This window comes from Haemorhous mexicanus, unplaced genomic scaffold (genome assembly GCF_027477595.1).
Source record: "Haemorhous mexicanus isolate bHaeMex1 unplaced genomic scaffold, bHaeMex1.pri scaffold_212_ctg1, whole genome shotgun sequence".
Lineage (NCBI taxonomy): Eukaryota > Metazoa > Chordata > Aves > Passeriformes > Fringillidae > Haemorhous > Haemorhous mexicanus.
Genome location: NW_026776039.1, coordinates 24,858 through 38,763, shown reverse-complemented (window position 1 = coordinate 38,763; position 13,906 = coordinate 24,858). Strand labels below are relative to the sequence as shown.

Sequence of the window (13,906 nt, the reverse complement as noted above, 5' to 3'; positions counted from 1 at the left end):
AAATCACAGAAAAATCAGCACAAAATCACGGGAAATGAACCCAAAATTTAGCCAGAAATCAGCCAGAAATCAGGGGGAATTCACCCAAAAATCATCCAGAAATCACAGAAAAAATTGGCACAAAATCACGGGAAATGAACCCAAAAATCAGCGGAAATCAGGGGGAATTCACCCAAAAATTCACCAAAAATCACATAGAAATCACACAGAAATCAGCGTAAAATCATGGGAAATTGACCCAAAATTCACCCCCAAATCACACAGAAATCAACAAAAACACAACAGGAAAGTCACCCAAAATTCAGCCAGAATTCACAGAAAAATCGGCACAAAATTGGGGGAATGAACCCGAAATTCAGCCAGAATCAGCCAGAAATCAGGGGGAATTCACCCAAAAATTCACCCAAAAATCACATAGAAATCACAGAAAAATCGGCAGAAAATCACCAAAAATTCACCTAAAATTAAGCAGAAATCACAGAAAAATCAGCACAAAATCACGGGAAATTAATCCAAAATTCAGCCAGAAATCACAGAAAAATCAGCAGAAATTCACCCAAAAATTCACCCAAAATTCAGCCAGAAATCACAGAAAAATCAGCACAAAATCACGGAAATGAACCCAAAATTCAGCCAGAAATCAGGGGGAATTCACCCAAAATTTCATCCAAAATTTAGCCAGAAATCAGCCAGAAATCAGGGGTAATTCACCCAAAATTCACCCAAAATTCAGCCAGAAATCACACAGAAATCAGCAGAAATTCACCCAAAAATTCACCTAAAATTAAGCAGAAATCACAGAAAAATCAGCACAAAATCACGGGAAATTAATCCAAAAATCAGCCAGAAATCACAGAAAAATCAGCAGAAATTCACCCAAAAATTCACCCAAAATTCAGCCAGAAATCACCCAGAAATCAGGAGGAGAATTCACCCAAAAATTCACCGAGAAATCACAGAAAAATCGGCACAGAATCACAGGAAATGAACCAAAATTCAGCCAGAAATCGGCACAAAATCACGGGAAATGAACTCAAAATTCAGCCAGAAATCACGCAGAAATCAGCCAGAAATTAAGGGGAATTCACCCAAAAATTCACCCAAAAATCACATAGAAATCACAGAAAAATCGGCACAAAATCACGGGAAATGAACTCAAAATTCAGGCAGAAATCACAGAGAATCAGGGGGAATTCACCCAAAAATTCACCCAAAAATCACATAGAAATCACAGAAAAATCAGCACAAAATCACAGGAAATGAACCCAAAATTCAGCCAGAAATCACACAGAAATCAGGGGGAATTCACCCAAAATTCAGCCAGAATCACAGAAAAATCAGCAGAAATTCACCCAAAAATTCAGCCAAAATTCAGCCAGAAATCGCCCAGAAATCAGGGGGAATTCACCCAAAATTTCACCCAAAATTCAGCCAGAAATCACAGAAAAATCAGCACAAAATCACGGAATGACCCAAAATTCAGCCAGAAATCACCCAGAAATCAGGGAGAATTCACCCAAAAATTCACCGAGAAATCACAGAAAAATCGGCACAAAATCACAGGAAATTCACCCAAAATTCAGCCAGAAATCACAGAGAAATCAGGGGAATTCACCAAAAATTCACCCAAAAATCACAAAGAAATCACAGAAAAATCGGCACAAAATCATAGGAAATGAACCCAAAATTCAGCCAGAAAAGACACAGAAATCAGCAGAAATTCACCCAAAATTTCACCTGAAATCAGAGGAAATGAACCCAAAATTCACTCAAAAATCAGCAGAAATTCACCCAAAATTCACTCAAAAATCAGCAGAAATTCACCCAGAAATCAGCCAGAAATCAGCAGAAATTTACCCAAAATTCACCCAAAATCAGAGGAAATTCACCCAAAATTCACCCAAAAATCAGAGGAAATTCACCCAGAAATCAGAAGAAATTCACCCAGAAATTCACCCCAAACCCAGCAAAAATTTGCCCAAAATCAGCAGAAATTCACCCAAAATTCACCCAAAAATTCACCAAATTTAACTCAAAATTCACCCAAAATTCAACCAAAAATTCACAAAATTTAACCCAAAATTAACCCAAAATTAAACCAAAAATTCACCAAATTTAACCCAAAATTCACCCAAAATTAAACCAAAAATTCACCAAATTCAACTCAAAATTAACCCAAAATTAAACCAAAAATTCACCAAATTTAACCCAAAATTCACCCAAAATTAAACCAAAAATTCACCGAATTTAACCCAAAATTAAGCCAAAATTAACCCCGAAAATTCACCGAATTTAACCCAAAATTCACCCAAAATTAAACCAAATATTCACCGAATTTAACCCAAAATTAACCCAAAATTAAACCAAAAATTCACTGAATTTAACCCAAAATTCACCCAAAATTAAACCAAAAATTCACCGAATTTAACCCAAAATTGAACCAAAAATTCACCAAATTCAACCCAAAATTAACCCAAAATTAAACCAAAAATTCACCGAATTTAACCCAAAATTCACCCAAAATTAAACCAAAAATTCACTGAATTTAACCCAAAATTCACCCAAAATTAAACCAAATATTCACCAAATTCAACCCAAAATTAAACCAAAAATTCACCGAATTTAACCCAAAATTCACCAAATTTACCCCAAATTAACAAAATTTCCCCCAAATTTAACCCCAAACTCCCGCCCCTCCCCCACCTGGCCGAGGTCTCCTCAGGTGTGTCCCAGGTGGGGGAGGGGCAGCCCCGGGCCCGGGCCCGCCCCTGCTCCTGGGCCAGGTAAGCCCCGCGCACCAACTTCACCCCGCAGCTGAGGCCGGCCCCGCCCACCTGCGCCAGGTGAGCGCCCAGGTGAGCCTCGGTGTCCTGGGGGAGGGGACAGGTGAGCTCAGGTGTGCCCAGGTACCCCCCAGGTGTGCCCAGGTACCCCCCAGGTGTGCCCAGGTACCCCCCAGGTGTGCCCAGGTACCCCGAAATGTGGCTTAGGTACCCCCCAGGTGTGCCCAGGTGCCCCCCAGGTGTGCCCAGGTACCCCCCAGGTGTGCCCAGGTACCCTCCAGGTGTGCCCAGGTACCCCCCAGGTGTGCCCAGGTACCCCCCAGGTGTGCCCAGGTACCCTCCAGGTGTGCCCAGGTACCCCCCAGGTGTGCCCAGGTACCCCCCAGGTGTGCCCAGGTACCCCTCAGGTGCGCCCAGGTACCCCCCAGGTGTGCCCAGGTACCCCTCAGGTGCGCCCAGGTACCCCAAAATGTGGCTCAGGTACCCCCCAGGTGTGCCCAGGTACCCCCCAGGTGTGCCCAGGTACCCCAAAATGTGGCTCAGGTACCCCTCAGGTGTGCCCAGGTACCCCCCAGGTGTGCCCAGGTACCCCAAAATGTGGCTCAGGTACCCCTCAGGTGTGCCCAGGTACCCCTCAGGTGTGCCCAGGTACCCCAAAATGTGGCTCAGGTACCCCCAGGTGGGCCCAGGTACCCCAAAATGTGGCTCAGGTACCCCCCAGTTGTGCCCAGGTACCCCCCAGGTGTGCCCAGGTACCCCAAAATGTGGCTCAGGTACCCCCCAGTTGTGCCCAGGTACCCCCCAGGTGTGCCCAGGTACCCCCCAGGTGTGCCCAGGTACCCCAAAATGTGGCTCAGGTACCCCCCAGGTGTGCCCAGGTACCCCCAGGTGTGCCCAGGTACCCCCCAGGTGTGCCCAGGTACCCCAAAATGTGGCTCAGGTACCCCCCAGGTGTGCCCAGGTACCCCTCAGGTGTGCCCAGGTACCCCCCAGGTGTGCCCAGGTGAGCACCCAGGTGAGCCTCGGTGTCCTGGGGGAGGGGACAGGTGAGCTCAGGTGTGCCCAGGTACCCCCCAGGTGTGCCCAGGTACCCCCCAGGTGTGCCCAGGTACACCAAAATGTGGCTCAGGTACCCCTCAGGTGTGCCCAGGTACCCCTCAGGTGCGCCCAGGTACCCCAAAATGTGGCTCAGGCACCCCTCAGGTGTGCCCAGGTACACCAAAATGTGGCTCAGGTACCCCTCAGGTGTGCCCAGGTACCCCTCAGGTGCGCCCAGGTACCCCAAAATGTGGCTCAGGTACCCCTGAGGTGTGCCCAGGTACCCCCCAGGTGTGCCCAGGTACCCCAAAATGTGGCTCAGGTACCCCCCAGGTGTGCCCAGGTACCCCCCAGGTGTGCCCAGGTACCCCCCAGGTACCCCCCAGGTGCCCCCCAGGTACCCCCCAGGTGTGCCCAGGTGTGCCCAGGTGTGCCCACTCACCCTCAGGTAGGCCTGCCAGGTGTGCCAGATGCGGGCGCGGGGCCCCGCCCGGTTGTGCCTCCACATCAGCCCCCAGGTGAGGCAGGTGAGGGCGGGGTTCAGGTGAGACATCTCAGCATCCACCAGCACCTGCACGTCCTGGGACACCGCGGCCTGGGGGAGGGGACAGGTGAGCTCAGGTGTGCCCAGGTGTGCCAAGGTGAGCTCAGGTGTGCCCAAGTGTGCCCAGGTACCCCAAAATGAGGCTCAGGAACCACCCAGGTGTGGCCCAGGTGTGCCCAGGTGTGGCTTAGGTGTGCCCAGGTGTTCCCAGGTACCGCAAAATGAGGCTCAGGAACCCCCCAGGTGTGCCCAGGTGTGGCTCAGGCGTGGTTCAGGTGAGCTCAGGTGTGCCCAATGTGCCCAGGTACCCCAAAATGAGGCTCAGGAACCCCCCAGGTGTGGCCTAGGTGTGGTTCAGGTAAGCCCAGGTGTGCCAAGGTGAGCTAAGGTATGCCCAGGTATGCCCAGGTGTGCCCAGGTGTGTCTCAGATATCCCCATGAGTGCCCCAGGTGTGCCCAGGTGTGGCTCAGGTGTGGTTCAGGTGAGCTCAGGTGTGCCCAAGTGTTCCCAGGTACCCCAAAATGAGCCTCAGGAACCCCCCAGGTGTGGCCTAGGTGTGGCTCAGGTAAGCCCAGGTGTGCCCAGGTGAGCCAAGGTATGTCCCAGGTGTGCTCAGGTATGTCCCAGGTGTGCCCAGGTGAGCTCAGGTATGCCCAGGTGTGCCCAGGTGTGTCTCAGGTGTGCCCAGGTGTGTCTCAGATATCCCCATGAGTGCCCCAGGTGTGCCCAGGTGTGGCTCAGGTGTGGTTCAGGTGAGCTCAGGTATGCCCAGGTGTTCCCAGGTACCCCAAAATGAGGCTCAGGAATCCCCCAGGTGTGGCCTAGGTGTGGCTCAGGTAAGCCCAGGTGTGCCCAGGTGAGCTCAGGTATGCCCAGGTATGCCCAGGTGTGTCTCAGGTGTGCCCAGGTGTGTCTCAGATATCCTCATGAGTGCCCCAGGTGTGCCCAGGTGGCCTAGGTGTGGTTCAGGCAAGCTCAGGTGTGCCCAATGTGCCCAGGTACCCCAAAATGAGGCTCAGGAACCCCCCAGGTGTGGCCTAGGTGTGTTTCAGGTAAGCCCAGGTGTGCCCAGGTGAGCTCAGGTATGCCCAGGTATGCCCAGGTGTGCCCAGGTGTGTCTCAGATATCCCCATGAGTGCCCCAGGTGTGCCCAGGTGTGGCTCAGGTGTGGTTCAGGTGAGCTCAGGTGTGCCCAATGTGCCCAGGTACCCCAAAATGAGGCTCAGGAACCCCCCAGGTGTGGCCTAGGTGTGGCTCAGGTAAGCCCAGGTGTGCCCAGGTGAGCTAAGGTATGCCCAGGTGTGCCCAGGTGTGCCCAGGTGTGTCTCAGATATCCCCATGAGTGCCCCAGGTGTGCCCAGGTGGCTCAGGTGTGGTTCAGGTGAGCTCAGGTGTGCCCAGGTGTGCCCAGGTGTGTCTCAGATATCCCCATGAGTGCCCCAGGTGTGCCCAGGTGTGGCTTAGGTGTGGTTCAGGTGAGCTCAAATGTGCCCAATGTGCCCAGGTACCCCAAAATGAGGCTCAGGAACCCCCCAGGTGTGGCCTAGGTGTGGCTCAGGTAAGCCCAGGTGTGCCCAGGTGAACTCAGGTATGCCCAGGTGTGCCCAGGTGTGTCTCAGGTGCGCTCAGATATCCCCATGAGTGCCCCAGGTGTGCCCAGGTGTGGCTCAGGTGTGGTTCAGGTGAGCTCAGGTGTGCACAGGTGAGCCCAGGTGTGTCTCAGATATCCCCATGAGTGCCCCAGGTGTGCCCAGGTGTGGCTCAGGTGTGGTTCAGGTGAGCTCAGGTATGCCCAGGTGTTCCCAGGTACCCCAAAATGAGGCTCAGGAATCCCCCAGGTGTGGCCTAGGTGTGGCTCAGGTAAGCCCAGGTGTGCCCAGGTGAGCCAAGGTATGTCCCAGGTGTGGCTCAGGTAAGCCCAGGTGTGCCCAGGTGTGCCCAGGTGTGTCTCAGATATCCCCATGAGTGCCCCAGGTGTGCCCAGGTGGCTCAGGTGTGGTTCAGGTGAGCTCAGGTGTGCCCAGGTGTGCCCAGGTGTGCCCAGGTGTGTCTCAGATATCCCCATGAGTGCCCCAGGTGTGCCCAGGTGTGATTCAGGTGTGGTTCAGGTGAGCTCAGGTGTGCCCAATGTGCCCAGGTACCCCAAAATGAGGCTCAGGAACCCGCCAGGTGTGCCTAGGTGTGGCTCAGGTAAGCCCAGGTGTGCCAAGGTGAGCTCAGGTATGCCCAGGTGTGCCCAGGTGTGTCTCAGGTGCGCTCAGATATCCCCATGAGTGCCCCAGGTGTGCCCAGGTGTGGCTCAGGTGTGGTTCAGGTGAGCTCAGGTGTGCCCAGGTGTGCCCAGGTGTGGCCTAGGTGTGGCTCAGGTAAGCCCAGGTGTGTCCAGGTGAACTCAGGCGTGCCCAGGTGTGCTCAGGTATGTCCCAGGTGGGCTCAGGTATGGCTCAGGCGTGCCCAGGTATGCCCAGGTGTGTCTCAGGTGCACCCAGGTGTGTCTCAGATATCCCCATGAGTGCCCCAGGTGTGCCCAGGTGTGCCCAGGCATGCCCAGGTGTGCCCAGGTGTGCCCAGGTGTGGCTCAGGCGTGCCCAGGCATGCCCAGGTGTGCCCAGGTGTGCCCAGGTGTGCCCAGGTGTGCCCAGGTGTGCCCAGGTGTGCCCGAGCCACTTCTGCCACGTGGGCGAGCACAGGTAACTCACCTGAGACCCCTCCCCTGCCCCTCCCCCCTCACCTGTGCCACCTCCTCCAGTCTCCTCAGGCCCCTCCCCAGGTGTTCGTTCTCGGCCGGGCTGAGCCAGGTGAGCTCCGGCACCTGCGAGGAGGGGGCGTGGCCCAGGCAATGGGGTGTGGTCAATGCAAAAGAGGCGTGGTCCAGGTAAAAAAGGGGCGTGGTCACTTGAGGAGGGGTTACCTGGCCGCCCAACATGGCCGCCACCTCTTCTGGGTTAAGCCCCGCCCCATCCGGCTCGGCCAATCGGAGTGAGATTTTCTCCTGCGGGGGCGTGGCCAGAGAGAGGGCTCAGCCAAGGGGCCTCACCTGCCCCAGAGAGGCCTCACCTGCCCCATACAGGCCTCACCTGCCCCATATAGGCCTCACCTGCCCCATACAGGCCTCACCTGCCCCATATAGGCCTCACCTGCCCCATATAGGCCTCACCTGCCCCATACAGGCCTCACCTGCCCCATATAGGCCTCACCTGCCCCAGAGAGGCCTCACCTGCCCCATACAGGCCTCACCTGCCCCATGTAGGCCTCACCGGCCCCATACAGGCCTCACCTGCCCCATAGAGGCCTCACCTGCCCCATACAGGCCTCACCTGCCCCAGAGAGGCCTCACCTGCCCCAGAGAGGCCTCACCTGCCCCATACAGGCCTCACCTACCCCAGAGAGGCCTCACCTGCCCCAGAGAGGCCTCACCTGCCCCATACAGGCCTCACCTGCCCCATACAGGCCTCACCTGCCCCAGAGAGGCCTCACCTGCCCCATACAGGCCTCACCTGCCCCATACAGGCCTCACCTGCCCCAGAGAGGCCTCACCTGCCCCATACAGGCCTCACCTGCCCCATACAGGCCTCACCTGCCCCATACAGGCCTCACCTGCCCCAGAGAGGCCTCACCTGCCCCATACAGGCCTCACCTGACCCATACAGGCCTCTCCTGCCCCATACAGGCCTCACCTGCCCCATACAGGCCTCACCTGCCCCATACAGGCCTCACCTGCCGCATACAGGCCTCACCTGTCCCATATAGGCCTCACCTGCCCCATATAGGCCTCACCTGCCCCATACAGGCCTCACCTGCCCCATACAGGCCTCACCTGCCCCATATAGGCCTCACCTGCCCCATACAGGCCTCACCTGCCCCATACAGGCCTCACCTGCCCCAGAGAGGCCTCACCTGCCCCATACAGGCCTCACCTGCCCCATACAGGCCTCACCTGCCCCAGAGAGGCCTCACCTGCCCCATACAGGCCTCACCTGCCCCATACAGGCCTCACCTGCCCCATACAGGCCTCACCTGCCCCAGAGAGGCCTCACCTGCCCCATACAGGCCTCACCTGACCCATACAGGCCTCTCCTGCCCCATACAGGCCTCACCTGCCCCATACAGGCCTCACCTGCCCCATACAGGCCTCACCTGCCGCATACAGGCCTCACCTGTCCCATATAGGCCTCACCTGCCCCATATAGGCCTCACCTGCCCCATATAGGCCTCACCTGCCCCATACAGGCCTCACCTGCCCCATATAGGCCTCACCTGCCCCATACAGGCCTCACCTGCCCCATACAGGCCTCACCTGCCCCATATAGGCCTCACCTGCCCCATACAGGCCTCACCTGCCCCATACAGGCCTCACCTGCCCCACAGATCCCAAATCTGACCCCACAGATCTCTCCCACCCCACAGATCTCTCCCACCCCACAGATCCCCCACTGACCCCACAGATCCCATCCCACAGATCTCTCCCACCCCACAGATCCCCCACTGACCCCACAGATCTCTCCCACCCCACAGATCTCTCCCACCCCACAGATCCCCCCCGACCCCACAGATCTCTCCCACCCCACAGATCCCCCCCGACCCCACAGATCTCTCCCACCCCACTCACGCAGAGCCGCTGGCTCAGCAGCGCCGTCACCTTCAGCTGCATGGCGGGCTCGGGGCCCGAGGCAGCCGCCAGCCCCACACACTCCAGGGCTGCCCCACAGTTCTGCTCAAACCAGGCCTCGCTGCCCCACAGGGGACCCCAAAAACATCAGTGACCCACAAGTGACCCCAAAGTGATCCTAAAACCTCATTACTGACCCGCAAGTAACCCCAGATCCATAGGTGACACCAAACCCTATTAGTGACCCACAATGACCCTAAAACCCCATCAGTGACCCACAAGTGACCCAAACCCTACAGGTGACCCCAAAACCCCACAAATGACCTCAAAATTGCCTCACAAGTGACCCCCAAACCCCATTAGTGACCCACAAATGACCCACAAGTGACCCTAAAGCCCCATAAGTGACCCCAAAACTGCCCCATAAGTGACCCCCAAACCCCATCAGTGACCCACAGGTGATCCCAGGACACCATTAGTGACCCTAAAACCCCATAAGTGACCCCCATAACCCATAACTGACCCCAAAACCCCATAAGTAACCCCACAACTGCCCCATAAGTGATCCCAGGACACCATTAGCGACCCTAAAACCCCTTCAATGACCCCAACTCACCCCTCGCCGTCGGGTCCCTCACCCTCGATGGGCAGGGCCAGCAATGGCCGCAGGCCACGAGCCCGGAGCCGCTGGCCCAGCTCCTGCACGGCCGCCGGGCTGCGGCCGACCGCAAACTGTCCCCAAAGGGACACGGAGAGAAGGGCTCGCCATAGGTGGGCACCCAGAACCCGGCGGGACGCCCGCAGGAACTGTGGGGAAGGGAGGGAGGTTGGGGTGGGATGGGGAGAAAATGGAGGGGGAGTGTGAGGGGAGGGAAAGGGCGGGAAAGTGTGAGGGGAGGAAATGGAGGGGGAGTGTGAGGGGAGGGAAAGGGCGGGAAAGTGTGAAGGGAGGAAATAGAGGGAAAGTGTGAGGGGAGGAAATGGAGGGAGAGTGTGAAGGGAGGAAATAGAGGGAAAGTGTGAGGGGAGAAAATGGAGGGAAAGTGTGAGGGGAGAAAATGGAGGGAAAGTGTGAGGGGAGGGAAAGGGCAGGAAAGTGTGAGGGGAGGAAATGGAGGGAAAGTGTGAGGGGAGAAAATGGAGGGGGAGTGTGAAGGGAGGAAATAGAGGGAAAGTGTGAGGGGAGAAAATGGAGGGAAAGTGTGAGGGGAGAAAATGGTGGGGGAGTGTGAGGGGAGGGAAAGGGCAGGAAAGTGTCAGGGGAGAAAATGGAGGGGGAGTGTGAGGGGGAAAAGGGCAGGAAAGTGTGAGGGGGAAGAAATGGAGGGAAAGTGTGAGGGGAGGAAATGGAGGGAAAGTGTGAGGGAAGGGAAATGTGAGGGGAGAAAATGGAAGGAAAGTGTGAGGGGAAAAAATGGAGGGCGAGTGTGAGGGAAGAAAAAGGCGGGAAAGTGTGAGGGGAGAAAATGGTGGGGGAGTGTGAGGGAAGGGAAATGTGAGGGGAGAAAATGGAGGGAGAGCGTGAAGGGAGAAAAGGGCAGGAAAGTGTCAGGGGAGAAAATGGTGGGGGAGTGTGAGGGGAGGAAATGGAGGGGGAGTAGGAGGGGAGGGAAATGGAGGGAAACTGTGAGGGGAGAGAATGGTGGGGGAGTGTGAGGGGAGGGAAAGGGCGGGAAAGTGTGAGGGGAAAAAATGGGCAAGAAAGTGTGAAGGGAGGAAATGGAGGAGAAATGTGAGGGAAAAAAAGGGCAGGAAACTGTGAGGGGAGGAAGTGGAGGGAAACTGTGAGGGGAGGAAATGGTGGGGGAGTGTGAGGTGAGGAAATGGTGGGAAACTGAGGGAAGAAAATGATGGGGGAGTATGAGGGGGAAAAAGGGCAGGAAACTGTGAGGGGAGAAAATGGTGTGAAAGTGTGAGGGAGCAGGAAGAAAGGAAGCCCTGAAGGGACAAAAAGGCCTGATCCCTGAGGGAAGAAGATGAGGGGAGCTATGAGGGAACAGGATGAAGGAGACATCTTTCCCCCCACAGCAGCTTCAGAGGGACACAGCGCAGGACCCGCCATGACTGTGAGGAGCGGGGGTGAGTTTTGGGGTTCACTTATGGAGTTTAGGAGCAGGTTATGGGGCAGAAATTAGGTGCAGATTTGGAGATTTAAGGGTCACTTAGAGGGCTAGGAGGGGGTTGGGGGGTTATTTGTGGAATTTGGGGGGCTTTTATGGGGCAAGGGAGGGGTTTGGAGGTCACTTCTGGGGCAGGTTGTGAGGGCAGAAAATGGCGGGAAGCCCTGAGAGTGGGTCAGGGGTCTCTCTATGGGTCTCTCTAAGGGTCAGGGGTCTCTAATTGGGGTAGGGGTGTCCCCATTTTTGGGGAGGGGGTCTCACCGCCTCGGGGTCCTGCTGCAGCCGGGGGTGGGAGCAGAGGGCGAACACCAGCAGGCCCCGGAGCAGCTCCCACCATCCCAGGACCGCCAGGGCCCGGCCCTCCCTCACCTGCACCTGCACCTGCACCTGCAATGGCGACCCCTCCCCACCTGCTGAGTCCCCCTGCCCCATAGATGCCCCCATAGACCCCTCTTGCCCCACGGATTTACTCCCAGGCTTCTCCTGCCCCACAGATCTCCTCTGCTCCATGGATCTCCATAGGCAGCCTCTCCAGCCTTTGGTCTCTCTCTGCCCCATAGATCGACCCCCAGAGCGTCCCTGCCCCATAGATCCCCCCATAAATCTCCCCAAGGACCTTCCCTGCCCCATAGATCCCCCCATAAATCTCCCCAAGGACCTTCCCTGCCCCATAGATCCCCCCATAAATTCCCCCAGGAACCTCCCCTGCCCCATAGATCTCCTCTGCCCCATAGATCCCCCCATAAATCCTCCCATAGATCTCCTCTGCCCCATAGATCCCCCCATAAATCCCCCCAAGGATCTCCCCTGCCCCATAGATCCCCCCATAAATCCCCCCAGGAACCTCCTCTGCCCCATAGATCCCCCCATAGATCTCCCCAAGGGTGATCCCTGCCCCATAGATCTCCTCTGCCCCATAGATCCCCCCATAAATCCCCCCAGGAACCTCCTCTGCCCCATAGATCCCCCCATAAATCCCCCTAGGAACCTCCTCTGCCCCATAGATCCCCCCATAGATCTCCTCTGCCCCATAGATCTCCCCAAGGGTGGTCCCTGCCCCATAGATCTCCCCTGCCCCATAGATCCCCCCATAAATCCCCCCAGGAACCTCCCCTGCCCCATAGATCCCCCCATAAATCCCCACAGGAACCTCCCCTGCCCCATAGATCCCCCCATAAATCCCCCCAAGGATCTCCCCTGCCCCATAGATCCCCCCATAAATCCCCCCAGGAACCTCCTCTGCCCCATAGATCCCCCCATAGATCTCCCCAAGGGTGGTCCCTGCCCCATAGATCTCCTCTGTCCCATAGATCTCCCCATAAATCCCCCCAGGAACCTCCACTGCCCCATAGATCCCCCCATAAATCCCCCTAGGAACCTCCTCTGCCCCATAGATCCCCCCATAAATCCCCCTAGGAACCTCCTCTGCCCCATAGATCCCCCCATAGAGCTCCCCAAGGGTGGTCCCTGCCCCATAGATCTCCTCTGCCCCATAGATCTCCCCATAAATCCCCCCATAGATCTCCTCTGCCCCATAGATCCCCCCATAAATCCCCCCAAGGATCTCCCCTGCCCCATAGATCTCCCCTGCCCCATAGATCCCCCCATAAATCCCCCCAGGAACCTCCCCTGCCCCATAGATCCCCCCATAAATCCCCCTAGGAACCTCCTCTGCCCCATAGATCCCCCCATAAATCCCCCTAGGAACCTCCCCTGCCCCATAGATCCCCCCATAGATCCCCCCAGGCACCCTCCCTGCCCCATAGATCTCCCCTGCCCCATAGATCCCCCCATAAATCCCCCCAGGGACCCCCCCGGCCCCATAAATCCCCCCAGGGACCCCCCCTGCCCCACAGATCTCCACAGGGACCCCCCCTGCCCCATGGCGGCACCAGGAGGACCCTGAGGGAGGTGGGGGAGGGATGAATTTATCCCCCACCCCCCCCCCCCTTCCCGAGTCACTCATTAACGGGGTTAATTAGTGAGGGATTAATAAGGGGCAAAGCTGCCCCTCCCCCAACCTCGTCACTCATTAACGAGGGGGTTTTTTAATGAGTAATTAGTGGCTGAATGATTTTTGGGGCACTGTTATGGGGGAGGGTGCATCCCCTTGTTGCTCATTAACGAGGGTTGAATAATTAATTAATAATATAAAGTAATTAATTAATGGCTTTGTCATTCAATTAATTAATTTTATCAAAATGGGGAGTTGTGGGGGAGGTTATGGGGCAGATTTTTGGGCAGGGGACACCCCCTTGCTGCTCACTAATAAATTGTAAATTACAAATTAAATAATCATTTAATTAATTCACAATTTTAACAATCTATTAATTAATTTTATTAAAATAGGCCAGAACCATGGGGCAGAATCTGTGGGGATAGTTACAGGGCAGGAGGCACAATTAATTATTAAGAGATAATTAATTAATTAGGGATTTAAAGTCAATATATTATTAAAATTGAGTTATGCAGCAGAATCTGTGGGTCACACAGAGGGGACAAAATGGAGGGAAACTGTGAGGGGACAAAATGGAGGGAAGTCGTGAGGGGACAAAATGGAGGGAAGCCATGAGGGGACAAAATGGAGGGAAATTGTGAGGGGACAAAATGGAGGGAAACTGTGAGGGGACAAAATGGAGGGAAGCCATGAGGGGACAAAATGGAGGGAAGCCATGAGGGGATAAAATGGAGGGAAACTGTGAGGGGACAAAATGGAGGGAAACTGTGAGGAGAGAAAATGGAGGGAAGCCGTGAGGGGACAAAATGGAGGGAAGCTGTGAGGGGACAAAATGGAGGGAAACCGTGAGGGGA

General features: G+C 55.6%; 1 protein-coding gene across 1 annotated transcript; it reads right to left on the bottom strand.

The window, feature by feature from the left end:
• Positions 1-2,703: 2,703 nt before the first annotated feature.
• LOC132322931 (hydroxyproline dehydrogenase-like) lies at positions 2,704-11,700 on the bottom strand (the record flags this gene model as incomplete). Its single annotated transcript, XM_059837689.1, has 7 exons — positions 11,357-11,700; positions 9,592-9,782; positions 8,976-9,096; positions 7,278-7,358; positions 7,098-7,178; positions 4,264-4,416; positions 2,704-2,870 (listed from the first exon to the last, which is right to left on the bottom strand). Coding segments are annotated over exons 1-7 (1,133 nt in total), but the record flags the coding sequence as incomplete, so codon positions are not given.
• Between the last annotated feature and the right edge of the window lie 2,206 nt (positions 11,701-13,906).